At 33.8% G+C, this 16,674-nt stretch overlaps 2 protein-coding genes across 3 annotated transcripts; one reads left to right on the top strand and one right to left on the bottom strand.

Annotated features, from left to right (window-relative positions):
* Positions 1-839: 839 nt before the first annotated feature.
* On the bottom strand, positions 840-6,922 carry LOC114746784 (vacuolar cation/proton exchanger 3-like). The gene is made up of 12 exons (XM_028935062.1): positions 6,619-6,922; positions 5,748-6,014; positions 5,441-5,508; positions 5,307-5,335; positions 4,755-4,951; positions 4,443-4,655; positions 3,548-3,679; positions 2,702-2,818; positions 2,573-2,626; positions 2,317-2,433; positions 1,299-1,401; positions 840-880 (listed from the first exon to the last, which is right to left on the bottom strand). The coding sequence occupies exons 2-12, from the start codon at positions 6,012-6,014 to the stop codon at positions 840-842; spliced, it is 1,338 nt and encodes a 445-aa protein (XP_028790895.1). The 5' UTR covers positions 6,619-6,922.
* A 6,705-nt stretch (positions 6,923-13,627) lies between these two features.
* LOC114746786 ((R)-mandelonitrile lyase-like) lies at positions 13,628-16,035 on the top strand. Of its 2 annotated transcripts, XM_028935064.1 has the most exons (3): positions 13,628-13,774; positions 13,874-15,386; positions 15,770-16,035. In XM_028935064.1, exons 1-3 carry the CDS (start codon positions 13,678-13,680, stop codon positions 15,822-15,824), a joined length of 1,665 nt encoding a protein of 554 aa, XP_028790897.1. In that variant the 5' UTR covers positions 13,628-13,677; the 3' UTR covers positions 15,825-16,035. The 2 variants fall into 2 exon arrangements, with proteins under 2 accessions (XP_028790897.1, XP_028790896.1); XM_028935063.1 differs by having other exon boundaries at positions 13,628-15,386.
* Positions 16,036-16,674: the final 639 nt, after the last annotated feature.

The following is a 16,674-nucleotide window of genomic DNA, read 5'->3' as shown; positions in this document are numbered from 1 at the left end:
TGCCTCACCATAAAAAAAAAAAAATTATATATTGAGGAATTTTCTTGTAAATAACTAGATCGAAGTTTTGTTTTTATTCGTAAATTGAACGAAGTTCATTATACATAACTTAAAAAGATGGAAGAGATTAATAGTACAAAAAATTATATTAAAAGGATAAATAATCAACACCATATTATACTCCATCAAAGAGCAAATTTGACATAAAAAAAAATTATTCACATAAACTCGAAAGTTTTTGGGGGGGGGATTCCTTGTCGAATTTTAAAATTGAAAATTGGCCCCAAAAAATTTAAAATTGAAAAAGATTATCTGCACGTGGTTGGAAATTTAACCATCAAGTCTACCCCATAGAAAATTACTTTATTGGTTGCCCAGAGGGGGGGGGGGGTTACTTCATTGGCAACATTCATGAACCGCGTAAAAGCACCTCCCCGCTTGGGAGAAGGCGTTCGATTGCGACTGATATAAAATTCAAACCACAAGGGTATAGAGTGTTGCTCTCATAAAGCTCAAGGGAAGTGAAAGATTAGTTAGAGCTGAAAAAAGGGTTTGTGTGTGTATTGTTTTTCTTTCCCCCCTTTTGTTTTTGTTCTTTTTTTATGGGAGGGGGGGGTGTGTTTGCCACTTTACCCAGAAAGCAGACCTTTGAGGCGAAACAAAAGTCAAAATTAAATATTTTATACAAAAGATCAATTGGGACTTTCCCCTAACATATGGAACGCATGGTTGATACTTCTCAAAGATCAATCCTAACTTTTCTGTGTATTGAGTACTGCAATTGGAAGGCATATCTGCACAGCCACCACAGCCTCTGTATAATCTTTCACTATTCGCCTTCACCTGTTGGCAGATTCCGCAAGCACAATGTCAGCGAATGCTGAAAATATATCAAGAATCTAAAACATTATCAAAAGGGTTCCTCTTCATTTAATAGCATATGGCCTAATATAAATCTTCCTATCAGCTGGAGAACATAGCCTCAACATTTTAACATCACAAGATCCATAGTCAAGACTGACTAACAGACTGCAGAAGTCCAAATTCTAGTTTTTGGATCTTGCTTATACAGTGCTGTTGTGCTGATTGCAGAAGGGGTCCAAAATTCTGATGTCTATGGAGTCATACTATCTTACACTAATGCATGTGACAAGTGACAAAATATACTTTTGGCAGGAAAAAGAAAGGAAATGTAAACTGAGCAAGAAGAACACTGCAGGAATTCAAACTTCCAGGTTCCAGCCTGTAATGATGTAAAGCATTATGTGAATCTGTGACGATCTATGTTCAGTACTTACTGTTTTTGGAGTTTTTGGGGTCCATGTGTACGAAGAAACTGGCCGCAACAATGAGATAGCATAGAATAAGCATCAAGCCTTTAAAATAATTAGAGGTCCCATCCTGCAAGGATGACGGAAATTTGGAGAATAATTATCGTTAAACTTCAATGACAGCAGCAAGAAGTAAAACATAACACACCAAAATGATGAACATATGAGCATTTAAAAAAGGGATTACTAATCAAAATGAAATTTCAGATTCCAAGATTCTTCAAAAAATATGATATCTAAATTACTCCTCCGGTCCTAAATACAGGATCTGATTGTTGAGTTAATCTTGGTCCTAAATATAAAACTTATTTATCATATTTATTAATTTTCTCTAAATTACCCTTACCCCTATTGATACTCCTTCAACCATAATCGAGTAAGAAAGGGAGGGAGAATATCAAAGAAGATCATTATAGTGTTTTAGGGAAAACATGTCATATTTCTTATAATTAACTAATTACCTAAATTCCTTAATCTAATCAATTTAATTAAATAGGTCTTACGTTAAGGACCAGAAGAGTAATACTTTTTGTTCTTTGCTTTCAATCATCAATTGTATGATTGGGCCATGTTAAGTTGCTAAAACACACACATAGTGATTATTCAGAATTCACAATCAAGGTAGATATAAAAAAAAGGCTTCCAATTTTGCGAACTGGTTTGCCCAAATTTCAAGAAATCATCCAGGTTAAGAGTTTTTGTGTTTTATTATCAGACCATTGTAATAGCTGAATTATTCAAAATTTTTATTATATCACTCTGGTCCTCAAGAGCCTGTTGTCTTCCTCCCTTTCTTTCTTCTCTTGTCTCCAGAAAAACTTGTTTTGTATTTCTCCCTTCACTCTAAACCAGTAAATTACTTGTCCGCCTAAAAATGCCTCACAAGAGTGCTAATTTCCAACTAGAGTGGCTTCAGGAGGCTGGAAAACAATAACAACCACCAATAAGTGACAACACCACAAGGGACATATAAAAAACCACATACCTGCGACATAAATGCGACAACAAGCACGGTGATGAAAAGTGTAGCAGTCTCAAAGAGTTGGAAATTCAAGTCCATTGGTTTTCCCATGCACCACCCAACTACCACACAAAAGGGGATCTGCAATTATCAACACCATAGAAATCATCAACCTTGTTTGAAAAATTGAAAAGTCAACCACATTCTTCCCAAGAAATAGTGAAGTTGTTGTTGTTTACAAAATTTAATCCCACAACACAATAACAGTGTAATACCATACCACAAACATAGATATCTGAGTAGATGATCCAATAGCAACTCCAAGTGTAATATCCTGCAGAGAAATTGACACCATAAATAAACTGAACAGCATCTATAAATTAAAACGCGGACTTTGGAAGTCACTCACAAGCTTGTCCTTCATGGCAAACATGATAGCACTTGCGTGCTCTGCAGCATTTCCTACAATTGGAAGCAATATGACACTTATAAATGCCACTGGTATATTCCATGACTCAGATGCCCCCTGCAGTAAAACAAAGCACGCAGCACATCTCTGAATAAGCCCAAGACACAATGGCCAATGACAAGGATCAGCGTTCTCTGCTATAAACATTGACAGTAACGCAGCAGATTACAAACAGTATATCTCTCGTAAGAATTATCAGTAATCACAAAGCAATTACATTTAACTATATAAACGTTAATTAGTTAGCTGCATACCACACTAAACTTTAGCAGCAGAAGGTTCATCTCAACTACAGCCAAATGAATTCATGCTATAATCAAAGTAGAAAATACTTAGCTAAAAATAACAAATATAATAAAACACCATGAATAATCCTGATAGGATTTTTAAGGAAATAAACACCTCAACCACTGATTCTGTGGGAAATTAAATTTAAGATCAAAATGCTACCATTCGTCTATATGTAATGATGAAGAGAATATAAAATCATCCCAGACACTTCAATGCTAAAGATCAAAGAGTTGCACTAGGACAACTTTCTCAGAAGCTAGACCATATATGGTTGTAGCCATAAAGGAACAAGGGTATTAGTTTTATGACAAAGTTTCCTCCATTTTGTGCTGTGAGAGGCAGAAACAACCTTACTAGAAAGTTAAAACAGTATCAAGGAAAAATGTCAATATTAAGAAAATAATTATATACGCCAGAACTCAACATCACAAAAGTATAGACATTGAGGAGATAAATAACAGAAGCATAATGATCATGTGTCTAAGATAAATATACCTCTATGGCATCAACAAGATATCCAGACAAAATAGAAACCCATGCTGTCAAAATAGCAAGCCAGCCTATCGCCTCCCATTTTGTTAATTCACATTCTTCTTCCTCATCAGGATTTTCATTACCATCTCCTTCCTACATTTAAACAAGTACACTTGCATAAAATCTTTTTCAACTGAAAATAAATATCAAGCATCTTTATTGTCTATCAAACAAAATCTTCAAAACAAATAGCCCGTCAAAAAATGAGCAAGTAAAAGAAAATTTTTCAATTTTCAGGTATAGGAAAGAGGATGGAAAAAAAAATGTTCCCACTGACAACTCCCACAATATAAAGCCATATACCTTCATCATGCATAAATCTCAAAGAAATTAATGATAATGTATACTCTGAATTTCATCAAACAAACCATATTGATTCGAGTCCTGAGCGATCCTACCATCTTACAAGAATAAACACAAAATTTAAGCAAAATCCTACATCTCACACACTGCCTTCTTAGTCAATTCTTCCATTTTCTTCCTTGATTTCTTTAATTTATTATTATTTTTATTTAATTATTAATTCTCCTCTCACCTTCTCATGGAAGATGGCAATATTCTTAATTAATTGGCATATTTAAATCAAGTAACCAGATAAAACATACATCACTTCTTTTCAGGTGTGTCTTGAAAGTGGCACCTGATACAGATAAATATATCTTTCATACTCTAAACCCATATGATAATAAATAATTCCCTTACTAGTAAAATGGCGACTAGCAAATACATATTATCTGTTCAAATGAAAAAAGCGACTGAACGATATAACATGGGTTGTCTTTTCTAACAAAACAATCTTACATCGCAAAGCTTGACAAGAAGCCAAAAGAAATATTTTATGACAATAAGCACTAACCTCTTCAAGTGAACTATAATTATTGTGATGACTTCTTAGTTGAAAGAAAAGGTAGCTAGCATATGCTATTAGCATTATACAGCTACTAAATCTGGATAGAGCAAGCTCTGACTTGCCAAAGTGAACCTCTGAGTGAGTAAAGTGAAGGACGGCAGGGAACAGTATTCCCATTACAGCCATCAATAGCAATCCCGAATTCACAACAGCAGGTGCCTGTTGCAAAGGTCAATTACAATGTGACCTATGGAACATCAAGAGGACAAAAATGGCCAAAAACAGGATTTGAAACCATAATTAGGTCATGACGAATACCTTGTCAAAAACCTGAACCTTTTCGTAGTGGACAATCCCACCGGTAAAGAATGCACATCCCAGAACAAGAAGCATATTTGACAAGATTGAACCCAGTAAAGATTGCTGAACAACCCTAATCATCCCATTTTTCAAAGCATAAATTGATATAATCATTTCAGTTGCATTTCCAAATGTGGCATTTAGCAAACCCCCAACTGCACAAACCACCAAATTTCAAATCAATTGACATACACTAAGGGCAATATAACAGAAGCCGAATAATAAAAGAATAACTACAACATATCAAAGAGAAAATTAGGAATAGAAACTATGTGGGAATTAAAATTTATTGTCAACAAAGCTATCATTTTCATAGACCCTAAGGAATAGGCACTATTGGCAGCAAATTGAACGCTCAATTACAATACAGTTCACGATGTCTTAGTAATAACTAAATACAAGTCTGTACAAACTTAGCTCCCATTTATTTTGTCATATATATTCAAAATTTGACCATATAACTTCTTTTTTATAATTAAATAAAACCTATAATATAACAACTAACCATACCTGTTGGTCCTGTGAAAAATGCAAGCTGCCTGCACCAAAAAGATTAGTAGATAGGTCTGTTAGTAGTAGATTGTAATAAAGGTGATAAAGAAATCAAGTAAACACAAGATTCCATTAAACAGGAAAGCACTTACTCAGTAGCATAACCCAGACGTTCCGCCAGAGGAGTAATACCCAGTAAGGCGAAGAAGAACACCCATCCCTAACACAAGAAATAACCATCAATGAATGAAATAGGAAGAAATGAAGTTACAAATCCTTTCTACTGATCCCATACACACCCAGGCGAGGAGGAGGAAGCAAGATTGAGATGATCGGTAGGTTTTTCAATCAAAATTTGATTCATATTTCAATGTTCATATTTCACTCTTCCTAACTCTATCACAGTTTTGCCTTATAAATACCAAATGCCAACAAGGAAGATTGAGAAGTGATCCGTACATGTTTTCCTGTTAGATAATGTAGCAATATGGCTAAGGGACCAAAAGGTAGCAACATGTTGATCTTCGCTTTAATTAAGACAATGTATATGCTCCTGATGGGTTTTATCCCCACTTGCTTGAAGATGGATGAGCTGGCCAAATTTACGGAAGAAAGCATATTATTAGTTGTCTCAGATTGAAAAGCATGGACTTTCCCCGGGTTTGTTGAGGAGCTAAAAGGGACCTCCTCATCAAAATCAAGGTCTACCTTCTCTACAGACCCCATCTGCATGCAAAGGCGGCTAACTGGTTAGAATCAGCTAATATGTACCAAGAAAGACGTTGAATATTTTTTGACAAAATCCCCTCAGTGAGAAAGTTATACAATTGACAATATATAAACAGAATCTCGCGGAAAACAATTTCATGGGGGCAAAAAAAAAAAAAAGGAACATGCGGTACATGATCAGCAATTTACAGTAGAGTACGTTATCAAATTTGTTCCCCCCCCCCCCAAGAGAATACTGCGAGTAATTTAGTCTTTTGGAACTTTTGATGGGTAGTTAGGCAGCATATCAGATGTCTTCAACTTTACTTATTCATTTGATCACGACCCCATATTTACAAACTCCGGACAGCTCCAAAGAATTAAAGTTGCAGTTGATTACAAGAGGCTCGTGGCCAAACAAAGAACAAATATAAGATCAGCAGAAAAAGGGCTAAGGATATGAATAAAGCATCAAAACCAAGCAAATCAAGACGATAAGCTCGAGGCGAAGCACTATATGAATACATGATAGTATTCTATCATAAGCCATGAGCAGCAGGTGAGGTGAACGGAATCAAAAAGACACAAACTACATCAGAGAAACCAACGTAGACGGAGTTACCTGGGAAAAAATATTGGATTTGAAGAGGGAAGATCTTCAAGATGGATCCAACTCTGGCGAGAAATCCGAGATAAGGGAGAAAAGAAGAGACAAATCCAGTGAGCCAGCTCTAGTCTCTGCTGCACAAAGAGTATCTGTGGGCTCTGCTTGCTGTATCTCTCTCATGCCCCGTCAGTTAGAGAAGTTAGTGTGTCAGGATCGTCTCTGCGAGAGAGATACTAAGAAGAAGAAAGGAGGAAGGAAGATGGCGGTGATATAGGAGCATCCACCTGTACGGCCACCACTACGTGAGAAGTCGCCAGGGAAACTTCTTCGAAGTATCGTCTTCCCCAATCACAGTCTGTTTGTATTTAATTTAATTTAATTATTTACTTATTTATTGGATTTCGTCAATTTCCGAGGCAAGACACTTCAATCAAATATTGAAAAGTATGAGAGAACGTGTCTTGTTTAGTCATTAGTGCTAAATCAGTGGGTTGTCACGAAGTTGAAATATTTGACATCAAATAAACAAGCTGACAGGGAGATCTTTTCTTACTTTTAAAAAAGAAACTGAATCTCTTTATAAAGTACTATTTTCGATTTTTAATATTCTTTCAATCCTTAATATAAGACTCATTTAACTAATTTGATTAAATTAAGAAAGTTAGGTAAGTTAGTTAATTATAAAAAAAGTGACACATTTTTCCTAAAACACCATAATCATCTTTCTTAATACCTTCTCTCCTTCTTTTACTTAATTATGGTTGAGGGAGTATACATAGGGGTAATTTAGAGAAAATTAATAAATATGAGAAATGGGTCTTATATTTAAAACAAAAATCAACTCAAAAATTGGGTCCTATATTAAGGACCGGAGGAGTATAAAATTTTGTTTAATTTTTATTTTGATCTTAAATATAAGACCCTAATCTATTTTATTTCTAATATTTATACATTTTTTTCAAGACAATCTATTTAACAATGGCAATTCTAACCAATACACTTGGTTAGTAAAGATATTTTAGGAAAGACAACACATATTTATTACAAATAACTAGCTTAACTTCTTTTTTTAATCTTATCAAATTAGTCAACTAACTCTTATAATTAGGACCGAAAATAGTAATCCTCCGGTCCTTAATATAAGACCCATTTAACTAGTTTGATTAGATTAAGGAGGTTAGGTAAGTTAGTTAATTATAAGAAATGTAATACGTTTTTCTTAAAATATCATAATCATCTTTCTTAATACCTTTCTTCCTCTTCTACTTGATTATGATTAAGAGAGTATCTATATGGGTAATTTAGAGAAAATTGATAAATATGATAAATGGATCTTATATTTAGGACCAAAACTAACTTAATAATTCGACCTTATATTAAGGATAGGAGGAGTAACTAATTTTATTATAACAATAATTCTCACATGAAAAAAAAAAAAAAGCTTTATTGTTGCCTCTTTTCTTTTATGTGGGGCGATTTTGAAAATAATGCTTTTACGTTAATTTTTTTCATTTTTGAGTAAAAAAAAAGGGGAGTATTAATGCCCCATTTTTCTTTCTTTATTATTTTATCTAGTTATCTAAATAAGGGGGAAAAGGTTATTTTCTCTCTTGTATTTTCTACTTTTTTTAAACAATTGGTTAAAAGTCTTTGATTAAAAAAAATAATTGTGCAAAGCTGCCTAAAAATTCCAAATCCATAAGTGGTACATACAATCCAAATAGATTGCACAAGGTTACGCGCGAGTAAAAATAGATCGTACATAAGTCCTGAAACAAATTTCAACTATCCATGTCCAATTAATTTTTTAAGCATGAACTTTTAACCATTTTCTTTTTGTTTTTCCTTTCCTTGTTTTTTCTCTCTATTTAAAGATGAGATTAAAGTAATTCCCTAATCCATAAAATGGGAAAAGATCGCTCACATTTCTACATGTGATAATTTCCAAAATTAAAGGTGGAACATGAAGTAGAAGGATCAACAAAGCAACAAATAACGCAGGAAATAGAATAGAAATTATGGTGATAGATGTGAAACACGTTTCCAAGAGAAATTGAATGGAGAAAGTAATGATTTTGCAGAACTATATATCGGTTGACCCCGAGAACCATGAAGGTGTTGAATATGTGGGAATGCATGAAATTAAACTTGTGTCCTACCACAATTGCCCTGAATGGCTTATGAATTGGTAAATTAAGGGCTTATTTGCATATATTTAAGTACATGTAAACATGTTTTATCCGAGACAAAATTCTCTTTATCTACTTACTTCATATTCATAAATCATAATTGTCGGATACTAGCTGTGACTATATTTTCAATAAGAACTAAAACTTTAGTTCGTCATATTATAAGAAGTTATTCTACTTTTTTGTTAGATTCAACCTTATTGGTTTATAAAATGTGATGTTGATATACATAAAAAGGTCTGAATCTAATTTTTGGCCTACACTATTCCTCGTCATTTTTTTTAAAATTTTTTTGGGATTATTCATGAAAGGTCTCTTTCATTTCATGTATGACTTTACAACTCGGGCTACAAAACAAGAAGAGGCAGAATGCAAAAAGAGAAGCAACAAGCGACCAAAATTGAATGTCAATTTTCTGTGCAGAAGAAGAGAAGGAAAATTCTAGTAATACTTTTGTTTGATTTGGTTCGAGGAGAAAAGAGTGAAGATATTTTAATGATATCTTGAGGCTTTGTTTGGTCCAATGGAAGGGAGGGAAGAGGGGTAAAGGCGAGTGGAAGTGAGAGAAGGTTATGAGTGTTGGTTGGTTGGAAGAGAAGGAAGATTAGGAAAGGTTTTTTGTTTGGTTCAGAAGAGGAGAAGAAGAGAACTAATTATAAGTTGACAAATATGTTCTTATTTCTTTATTGATTTATTTATATATTTATATCAAAATTATTATTTTCTAATTTATGAATATAAAAAAAAACTAGTTATCTCACATGTACAAAATAATTACATATCTATAAAATATATACATATCATGAAAAATATTATATCATCATTATCAAATGTACATATCATAAAAAATATATACTTGTCATATTGTATTAAGAACAAGAGTACAATCATGATAAAAATATTATATCATCATTGTCAAATATTATTTAAAAAGGTTTTTACTAAAAAGGATAAACTTAGAATTTAAAAAGAATAGCAGCCAAAAGAGTTATAAAAAGTTTTTACTTAAAAGGATAAATTTGAAATATTTAAAAACTGACGTAGATAATTTAGTTAAAGTGAGACATAATATTTTTCTTTCCTTCAAAAAATCTTAAATTTGAAGGGGAGTGAAAAGAAAGAAGGGAAGTACTAAAAGACAAAAAAAAAAAAAATTTCCTCCCCTCCCCTCCATTTTTCCAAACCAAATACATCTTCTTATCTCCTCTCTCTTCATTCCTTCCAAAACCTTCCAACCAAACAATGCATAAAGGAGCTATTAAAAAGTTGAATTTTATACCCTCATCTAAGTGTCTTTTTTTCATTTCTCATTTCTTATTAAAAATATAGTTATGTTATAATTTATACTTTTCTTGTTTGACAAATGCTAATACTTTCATCGTAGTTGTTACCCTAATTTCCTGGATTATTTGTCGTAAATTTTTTATTAGTCTATTTTGTTGAAAAAAATTTTTGGTGTTTTTCAAAGTAAGAAGATATGAGAAATAAGGGGGAAGGGTAAAAAAATTATTTGATTTTTTTTGGAGCAGAGAAGTGGGATTATTTTTCTTTTGTAAATGTATCAAGTTTACGAAGAGAAATTGAACCCTTTTTCCAACCATTTAAATTCATATTAATCGTGAAAACAAAGTGCCTAAACCAGCCCACTTCCAAGCAAACTTTCAATCACTGCTCTCGTCAAGAGGATCAGCTCCTCTGCCCTTCCTATAAGACTAACTCAGTGTGAGAGAATATTACTTGTACTACTCCTGTTATTAATATAAATTGCTTGTAATATAATATCACATGTCAATAAATATATTAAACCGACAAAAAAAATTTTAATTTAATTTTTATTAAAGTTTTCTCTATTTATATTTACAAATCATTCTCATATATTTCTCTTCTTAACAAAAATTACATAAATATAAAATCAAAAAAATAAGTATTTTATTGAAGACAATTCTATTTAAAAAACTATTAAGCATTAAATATGAGTCACTTTTCAAGCTGGCATTTGTTGGTTGCTCAATTTTTTGTTATTGTTGTTGCTGTTGTTGTTACACTAGGAGCTCTCACTTTTGGCTTAAAATTATTTTGAAGAGGAGAAATTTTAAATTCAAATGGTGCATGATTCCAGAACAGGGAGGCAGTCCAAAAAAGTACAATCACGTCCCTCTTAGTGTTTTTTTTTTGTTACATAACAATTATTTTATGTGAGTTGAGTCTTAACGTTTATCAAGATCAGGATATACTCTCAAGTTTAGAGAGTACTTATAGAAGCACTTACAGATCATTCATCAATAAGGTCTTAATATCAGGAGCAAAATACAAACTCACAATTATATGAATTATAAGCCGATTCTTTTTTTTTTTTTCTAACTAGACTAACTCTTGTTAGTTAGTGTCTTATTGATCTATTTAAATGACTTATCTGCTCAAATGTTTTCTCCATGGACTCAAGGATTGTGTCTGGCCCGATCCATCGAATTGTCTCGGGCCTATTAATAATCCATTTATTCCGTATGTTACCCAACTTCAACACATCATTTGATGATGATAAAATGTACATTCTATTTGAAGTACATAATGATGCTTTTTTTTATTCATGGTTTGAAGGACAAACTTGTCTAATTAATAACACTAACTTTGACTTACCAGTAAGTACTGTTTTTTCAACCAAAAAAAAATCCCGTTGGACCGATTCAAAGATAAAGATCCTACCAAAAGGGGGCGTGAGGTGGATAGTCAACATATGAAAGTGGCATGAGCTCAGCCCTCTTGCGGAAAAGCTATTATCACGCTATGATACTTCCATACGACTTTGAAACGAAAGTAACTATCCATGAAAATCTGTACCTAACTCCAAGCTTGGAAACATTCAACCTCATGGCTTTCAGCGTGTTTGAATCTCCTATGAGCACTGCAAACGCGCCTGAAGTTTTGGGCAACAAGCTAATATGTGTGTGTGTGTGTTTTGGCATAACATTTTTTAAAGTATTTAATGGTATATCTAGTATTTTAAAATATTATCTTAGATAGTTAGATACATTTAATGCCCTAAAATATTATTTAATGTAATTTTACTTTTAGCAATTTAAGGTATTGGAAGCATCAAAAAATAATTTAAAATGTTAAATATATTTAAAAAATATTTTAGAGCACTGGATACATCTAAAAAATAACTTAGGACGCTAGACGTACTTAAAAAAAATATTTTAAGATGCTGAATTTACTACTAAATACTTTAAGTTACATTAATATATCTAATTAAGTGTTTTTCTAGTATTTATAATTTTTTCTTATAATATACTAACACTTTTTATTTTCATACTTTTAATTTTAATATCTCTATTAAATTTCCCAAATTATACACATTATTTATATGTATAATAAAGTTTATGTTCTTTTTAGTCATTTTACATCTAAATTTTTTTTTTACTCATACAAACAAGTTTTAATTTGCCAAACTGACTTTCTTATAAAAGTCAATCTAAACATAAATCACATCACGTCAACTAATTTTTATCCTAATTGACTTTTACAAAAATAGATAGACTAAAAATCAATTTTGCCACCACTAATTCATACACATCTTTTGAAGCCCATTGCGCCATCACCGCATCATAGTAATTATAGTAATATATATATATATATATTTATAGAAACTAGGTGGTATTTCTCGATACTTAAGGTTTGTTTGGTTGGAGGGGGGAGGGGAGGGAAAATAAGCCCCTCCCCTCATTTGGTTAAAAATTTTGGAGGGGATGAGAGCTAAAATGTCCCCTCCTCTCCCCTCCCTCCTCCCATTTTAGCTCCCCTCTAAATTTGAGGTTTTTAGAGGAGAGCCAAATTCTTGGACCATTATATTCTTATAATTTTTTTAATACTCCACTTCTACTCATAAAATATATTATTATTTATTTCAAATAAAAAATATATTATCCTAAGTAAAAAAATAAAAAATTATACATTATTATAAATAAAAATATATTATAAAAAATTATAATATTATAAAATTAATTATTTTTTATAAATATATTATTTATTAAATATATTTTAAAGCTGGAAAAAAGGATAGCCTAAAGAGAATAAAATTTCATTTTTCTTAGAGTATATAAAATTTGTTAATTTGATTATTTTAAATATATTATTATATTAATTAGAATAAAAAATTAATGTACCAATTTTTTAATACACATATTAACATGATAGGACTGAATTTTTATTAAATTATATAATTTAAATTAAGATGTAAATTAATTTATATAATATATTAATAAAAAACATAAACTAATATGTAAGGGTAGAATAGTAAATTGATTATTATTATCTCTCCCCTCCCCTCCTTGAACCAAATAAGAAATCATTAAATATCTTCCCCTCTCTTCTTTTTTAATCAAATTAATCAAATCAAACAAAGTGAAGATAAAACCCCCTCCCCTCCCTTTCCTACCCTCCCCTCAAACTAAACAAGCCCTTAAAATGGGTTTTGCCTTTACCAACGAAACTTTTTCCATGCAATTTATCAGAAGATAAATTATGAGGAATAGAAAATCAAAACGCTCGAGGGGTTTGTGAGATATATTTGGCCAAAAAACACTGAGGTATATTTGGCCAAAAAAATTGAGATGTAGTTTTGAAAGCCAGCCGGAGAGTTTAGTTGTTTTTTTTTTTTTGGGTCAAAAAGCCGGAGAGTTTAGTTTAGCTACATGTTACTTCCTTACCTTACTTCCCCAGTCTCGTTCAGAGGCATAAGTTCGCAGGTTCACATCATTCCAATGGATAATTCGAAATCCTCAGCCAACTCAAATCCTTGATACAAAACATTGCTCCCCCCCCCCCCACCCTCTAGGAAAGAACCACTGAGAAAATCTCTATAACACCAAGAACTCGAGGAAAATTAATGGCGAGACCCATCAGCATCTGGTTGCAGTATCTCGCCTCTGTCCTGTTTTATGGCGCAATCTTTCACTGTAAAGCACAGACGCCGCCTCAGCAAGGTACCCAAACTTCATTTCAATTTCTGCGTTTCCATTTGTTTCTTTTATGTTTCTTTGGGCAAGAAACCGATTGTTCTTTCGTGATTATTCTTTGCTCAGAACCAAATTACCTGAGGTTTGTGTTCAACGCCAGTGAAATGCCCTCTGAAGATAGCTATGATTACATCATTGTCGGTGGTGGCACTGCCGGTTGCCCATTGGCGGCGACATTGTCGCCTATGTTTCGAGTTCTCGTGCTTGAACGTGGAGGAATTGGCTATGGCAGACTCAACTTGATGACCCAAGAAGGGTTCTTGACGACTCTCATGGATAATCCCCACACTTACGACTCACCTGCACAATCCTTCACTTCTGAAGATGGCGTCTCGAATGCTCGGGGACGCGTTCTTGGTGGAAGCAGCGCCATTAACGCCGGCTTCTACAGCCGCGCCGATGAAGATTTCTTCAGAAGGTCCGGTATACCGTGGGACCTCAAACTCGTGAACGAATCATACGAATGGGTTGAGAAACAAATTGTGTTCAAACCAGTGATCAAGACTTGGCAGTCTGCGGTTCGTGATGGGTTGATCGAATCAGGGGTTGGTCCATACAATGGATTCAGCTTAGATCACAAAATCGGAACCAAAATTGGTGGCACAACGTTTGATCCCTCCGGAAAAAGACGCAGTGCGGCTGACCTACTAACCCATGCCAGAGCACGCAATATCAGAGTAGCCATATATGCGAGCGTAGATAGAATCCTTCTCGCTTCGGAAACTTCAAACTCAAAACAATCCGCAATTGGGGTTGTTTATCGTGATCAAATTGGAATTCACCATCATGCACTGTTACGCGAACATGGAGAAGTAATCCTCAGTGCAGGCGCCATAGGAACTCCTCAGCTTCTTCTTCTGAGTGGAATCGGTCCAAGGCCTTATCTATCTTCTTGGGGCATTCCAGTGTCTCATCATCTTCCTCACGTTGGGCAGTTTCTCTACGATAATCCACGAAACAGTATCAGCTTCGTGCCTTCAATCCCACTCGAGCATTCTCTCATACAGGTTGTGGGCATAACAGATTCAGGGGCATATATTGAAGCAGCTTCAACCGTAATTCCCTTTACATCGCCTTCTCGTTCTGCATTCATCAGAACACCATCGCCGCCGCTTTACCTCACGGTGGCAACCCTAATTGCAAAGACCATAGGGCCGGTGTCAAGTGGGTTTCTGCGACTGGCATCAACAGACGTGAGGGTGAATCCCATAGTTAGATTCAATTACTTCAACAGGGCGATAGACCTTGAACGGTGCGTGAACGGGACGAGGAAGATTGGGCAAATTCTGAGCAGCAGAGCGTTCAATGATTTCAAATTCAGAAACTGGTTAGGGGGAAGAGAGTTCAGAATCGCGGGACCGGCAATGCCTTTGAACCAGATGAACTACGTGGAGATGGCGGCTTTCTGTCGCCGGACGGTGAACACCATATGGCATTATCACGGCGGATGTGTGGTGGGGAGGGTGGTTGACCCGTCGCTTAGGGTCATCGGCGTTGCTTCGCTTCGGGTTGTGGATGGTTCCGTCTTCAGTATATCGCCAGGCACAAATCCTCAAGCCACCATCATGATGCTCGGAAGGTATCGTGGGAGCTTAAATTACTCCTGTCTAGGCTGTTTGGACAGAAACCAAACCATGGTTTCAAAAGTGCTTTTATGGATTACGAAGTAAATATGTGGAGGAGGTTATCTCGTTTTGCAGAAAAGTGCTTCTGAAACTTAGGTTTTGGTTTTGCCAAACACCCCCTAAATCCAAAAAAGAAAAAACTCTTCTATAATTTTTTTATTAAATATTTTGAATAATCTAATTAAATTAAAATTTTATGTTACTGTTTGTTCACTATTTAATTATTAATTATTATTTTTAATATACTCAATTTGAACTAACTAGTTGGTGCATAATTTCAAAATGTGAAAGTATCATGAGATGACAAATGAATGATATGGCTGTGTTTGGGTGGCAGGTACATGGGGAGCAAGATGATCAGAGAAAGGGCAAGAATACCAAAAAGCAGATGAATATACTACTAATTGATCTTCAAGTTGTTTTCTTGACAAATTCCACTGTAGGATATTGTAGGTTGTTAATTGATTCAGGCAAACATGGTCTTCTTCTTGTTTCCATACCCTTTTCATCAAAATTAGCAGTTCTGTACATAATAATAGAATACTCAAAAAAACTTCAGCTTCAATATGTGTGTAATTTGTCACTTGAGATTTCCTTCTTGCACATGCACAGGGTATGCAGTTTTTTTTTTTTTGGTTAATTTGTATACAATCAAACACACGAGCATGCACAACATATTAATGTCAGCTCCAATCTAAAATTTTATTCAAATGTAACAGATAGTACTATCACTAGGACAACTTATTGTTAAAGACAGATAAATGTTGAAGTTATTAGTCTTTGCTTTAGTGTTTATATGCTTTCTAAATAGTTCTGTCAATGTAATTTTCCCTATGAAGCTCTCGCCACACATCCTAATCTTCACACACACACACATTAATATTGATATTAATTCTTTCTATAATCAATTGAGTGACATGGAGGCGGGAGTAGAGATGAAAATGAAACAATTAAACTTAAAAAGTAATTAGAATTAGAGTTTAAAAATATGAAAATGAAATAAAAGGCAGAATCCAAAGAAATAGAAGAAATAGTACTTGTTTGGGTGACTTGTGCCTATTAAATTTAAATGCAAGTGCCGGATAATGGAGGGGGAGGAATGAAATTAATGATAAAGGGTCCTCTGTGGTTACGACATTATCGGCATTGTATCTTTGGATATATGATTAATACTTTTCCTTTGACAATGTATATATTATTATTTCTCCGGTCCTTAATATAAGACCCATTAAACTAATTTGA

This window comes from Neltuma alba, unplaced genomic scaffold (genome assembly GCF_004799145.2).
Source record: "Neltuma alba isolate B1F8T4 unplaced genomic scaffold, ASM479914v2 tig00005102_pilon, whole genome shotgun sequence".
Classification (NCBI taxonomy): domain Eukaryota; kingdom Viridiplantae; phylum Streptophyta; class Magnoliopsida; order Fabales; family Fabaceae; genus Neltuma; species Neltuma alba.
The sequence above is the reverse complement of the archived record's forward strand: the minus strand, read 5'-3'. Positions and strand labels throughout refer to the sequence as shown.

Coding starts and splice junctions, on each gene's coding strand:
- LOC114746784 (XM_028935062.1), bottom strand. CDS start 6,014: ATGGGGTCTGTAGAGAAGGTAGACCTTGATTTTGATGAGGAGGTCCCT. Junction 2,434..2,572: donor CTCAGATATCTATGTTTGTG/GTATGGTATTAC, acceptor TGATAATTGCAG/ATCCCCTTTTGTGTGGTAGT. Junction 881..1,298: donor CCCCAAAAACTCCAAAAACA/GTAAGTACTGAA, acceptor ATATATTTTCAG/CATTCGCTGACATTGTGCTT.
- LOC114746786 (XM_028935063.1), top strand. CDS start 13,678: ATGGCGAGACCCATCAGCATCTGGTTGCAGTATCTCGCCTCTGTCCTG. Junction 15,387..15,769: donor ACCATCATGATGCTCGGAAG/GTATCGTGGGAG, acceptor TTTGGGTGGCAG/GTACATGGGGAGCAAGATGA.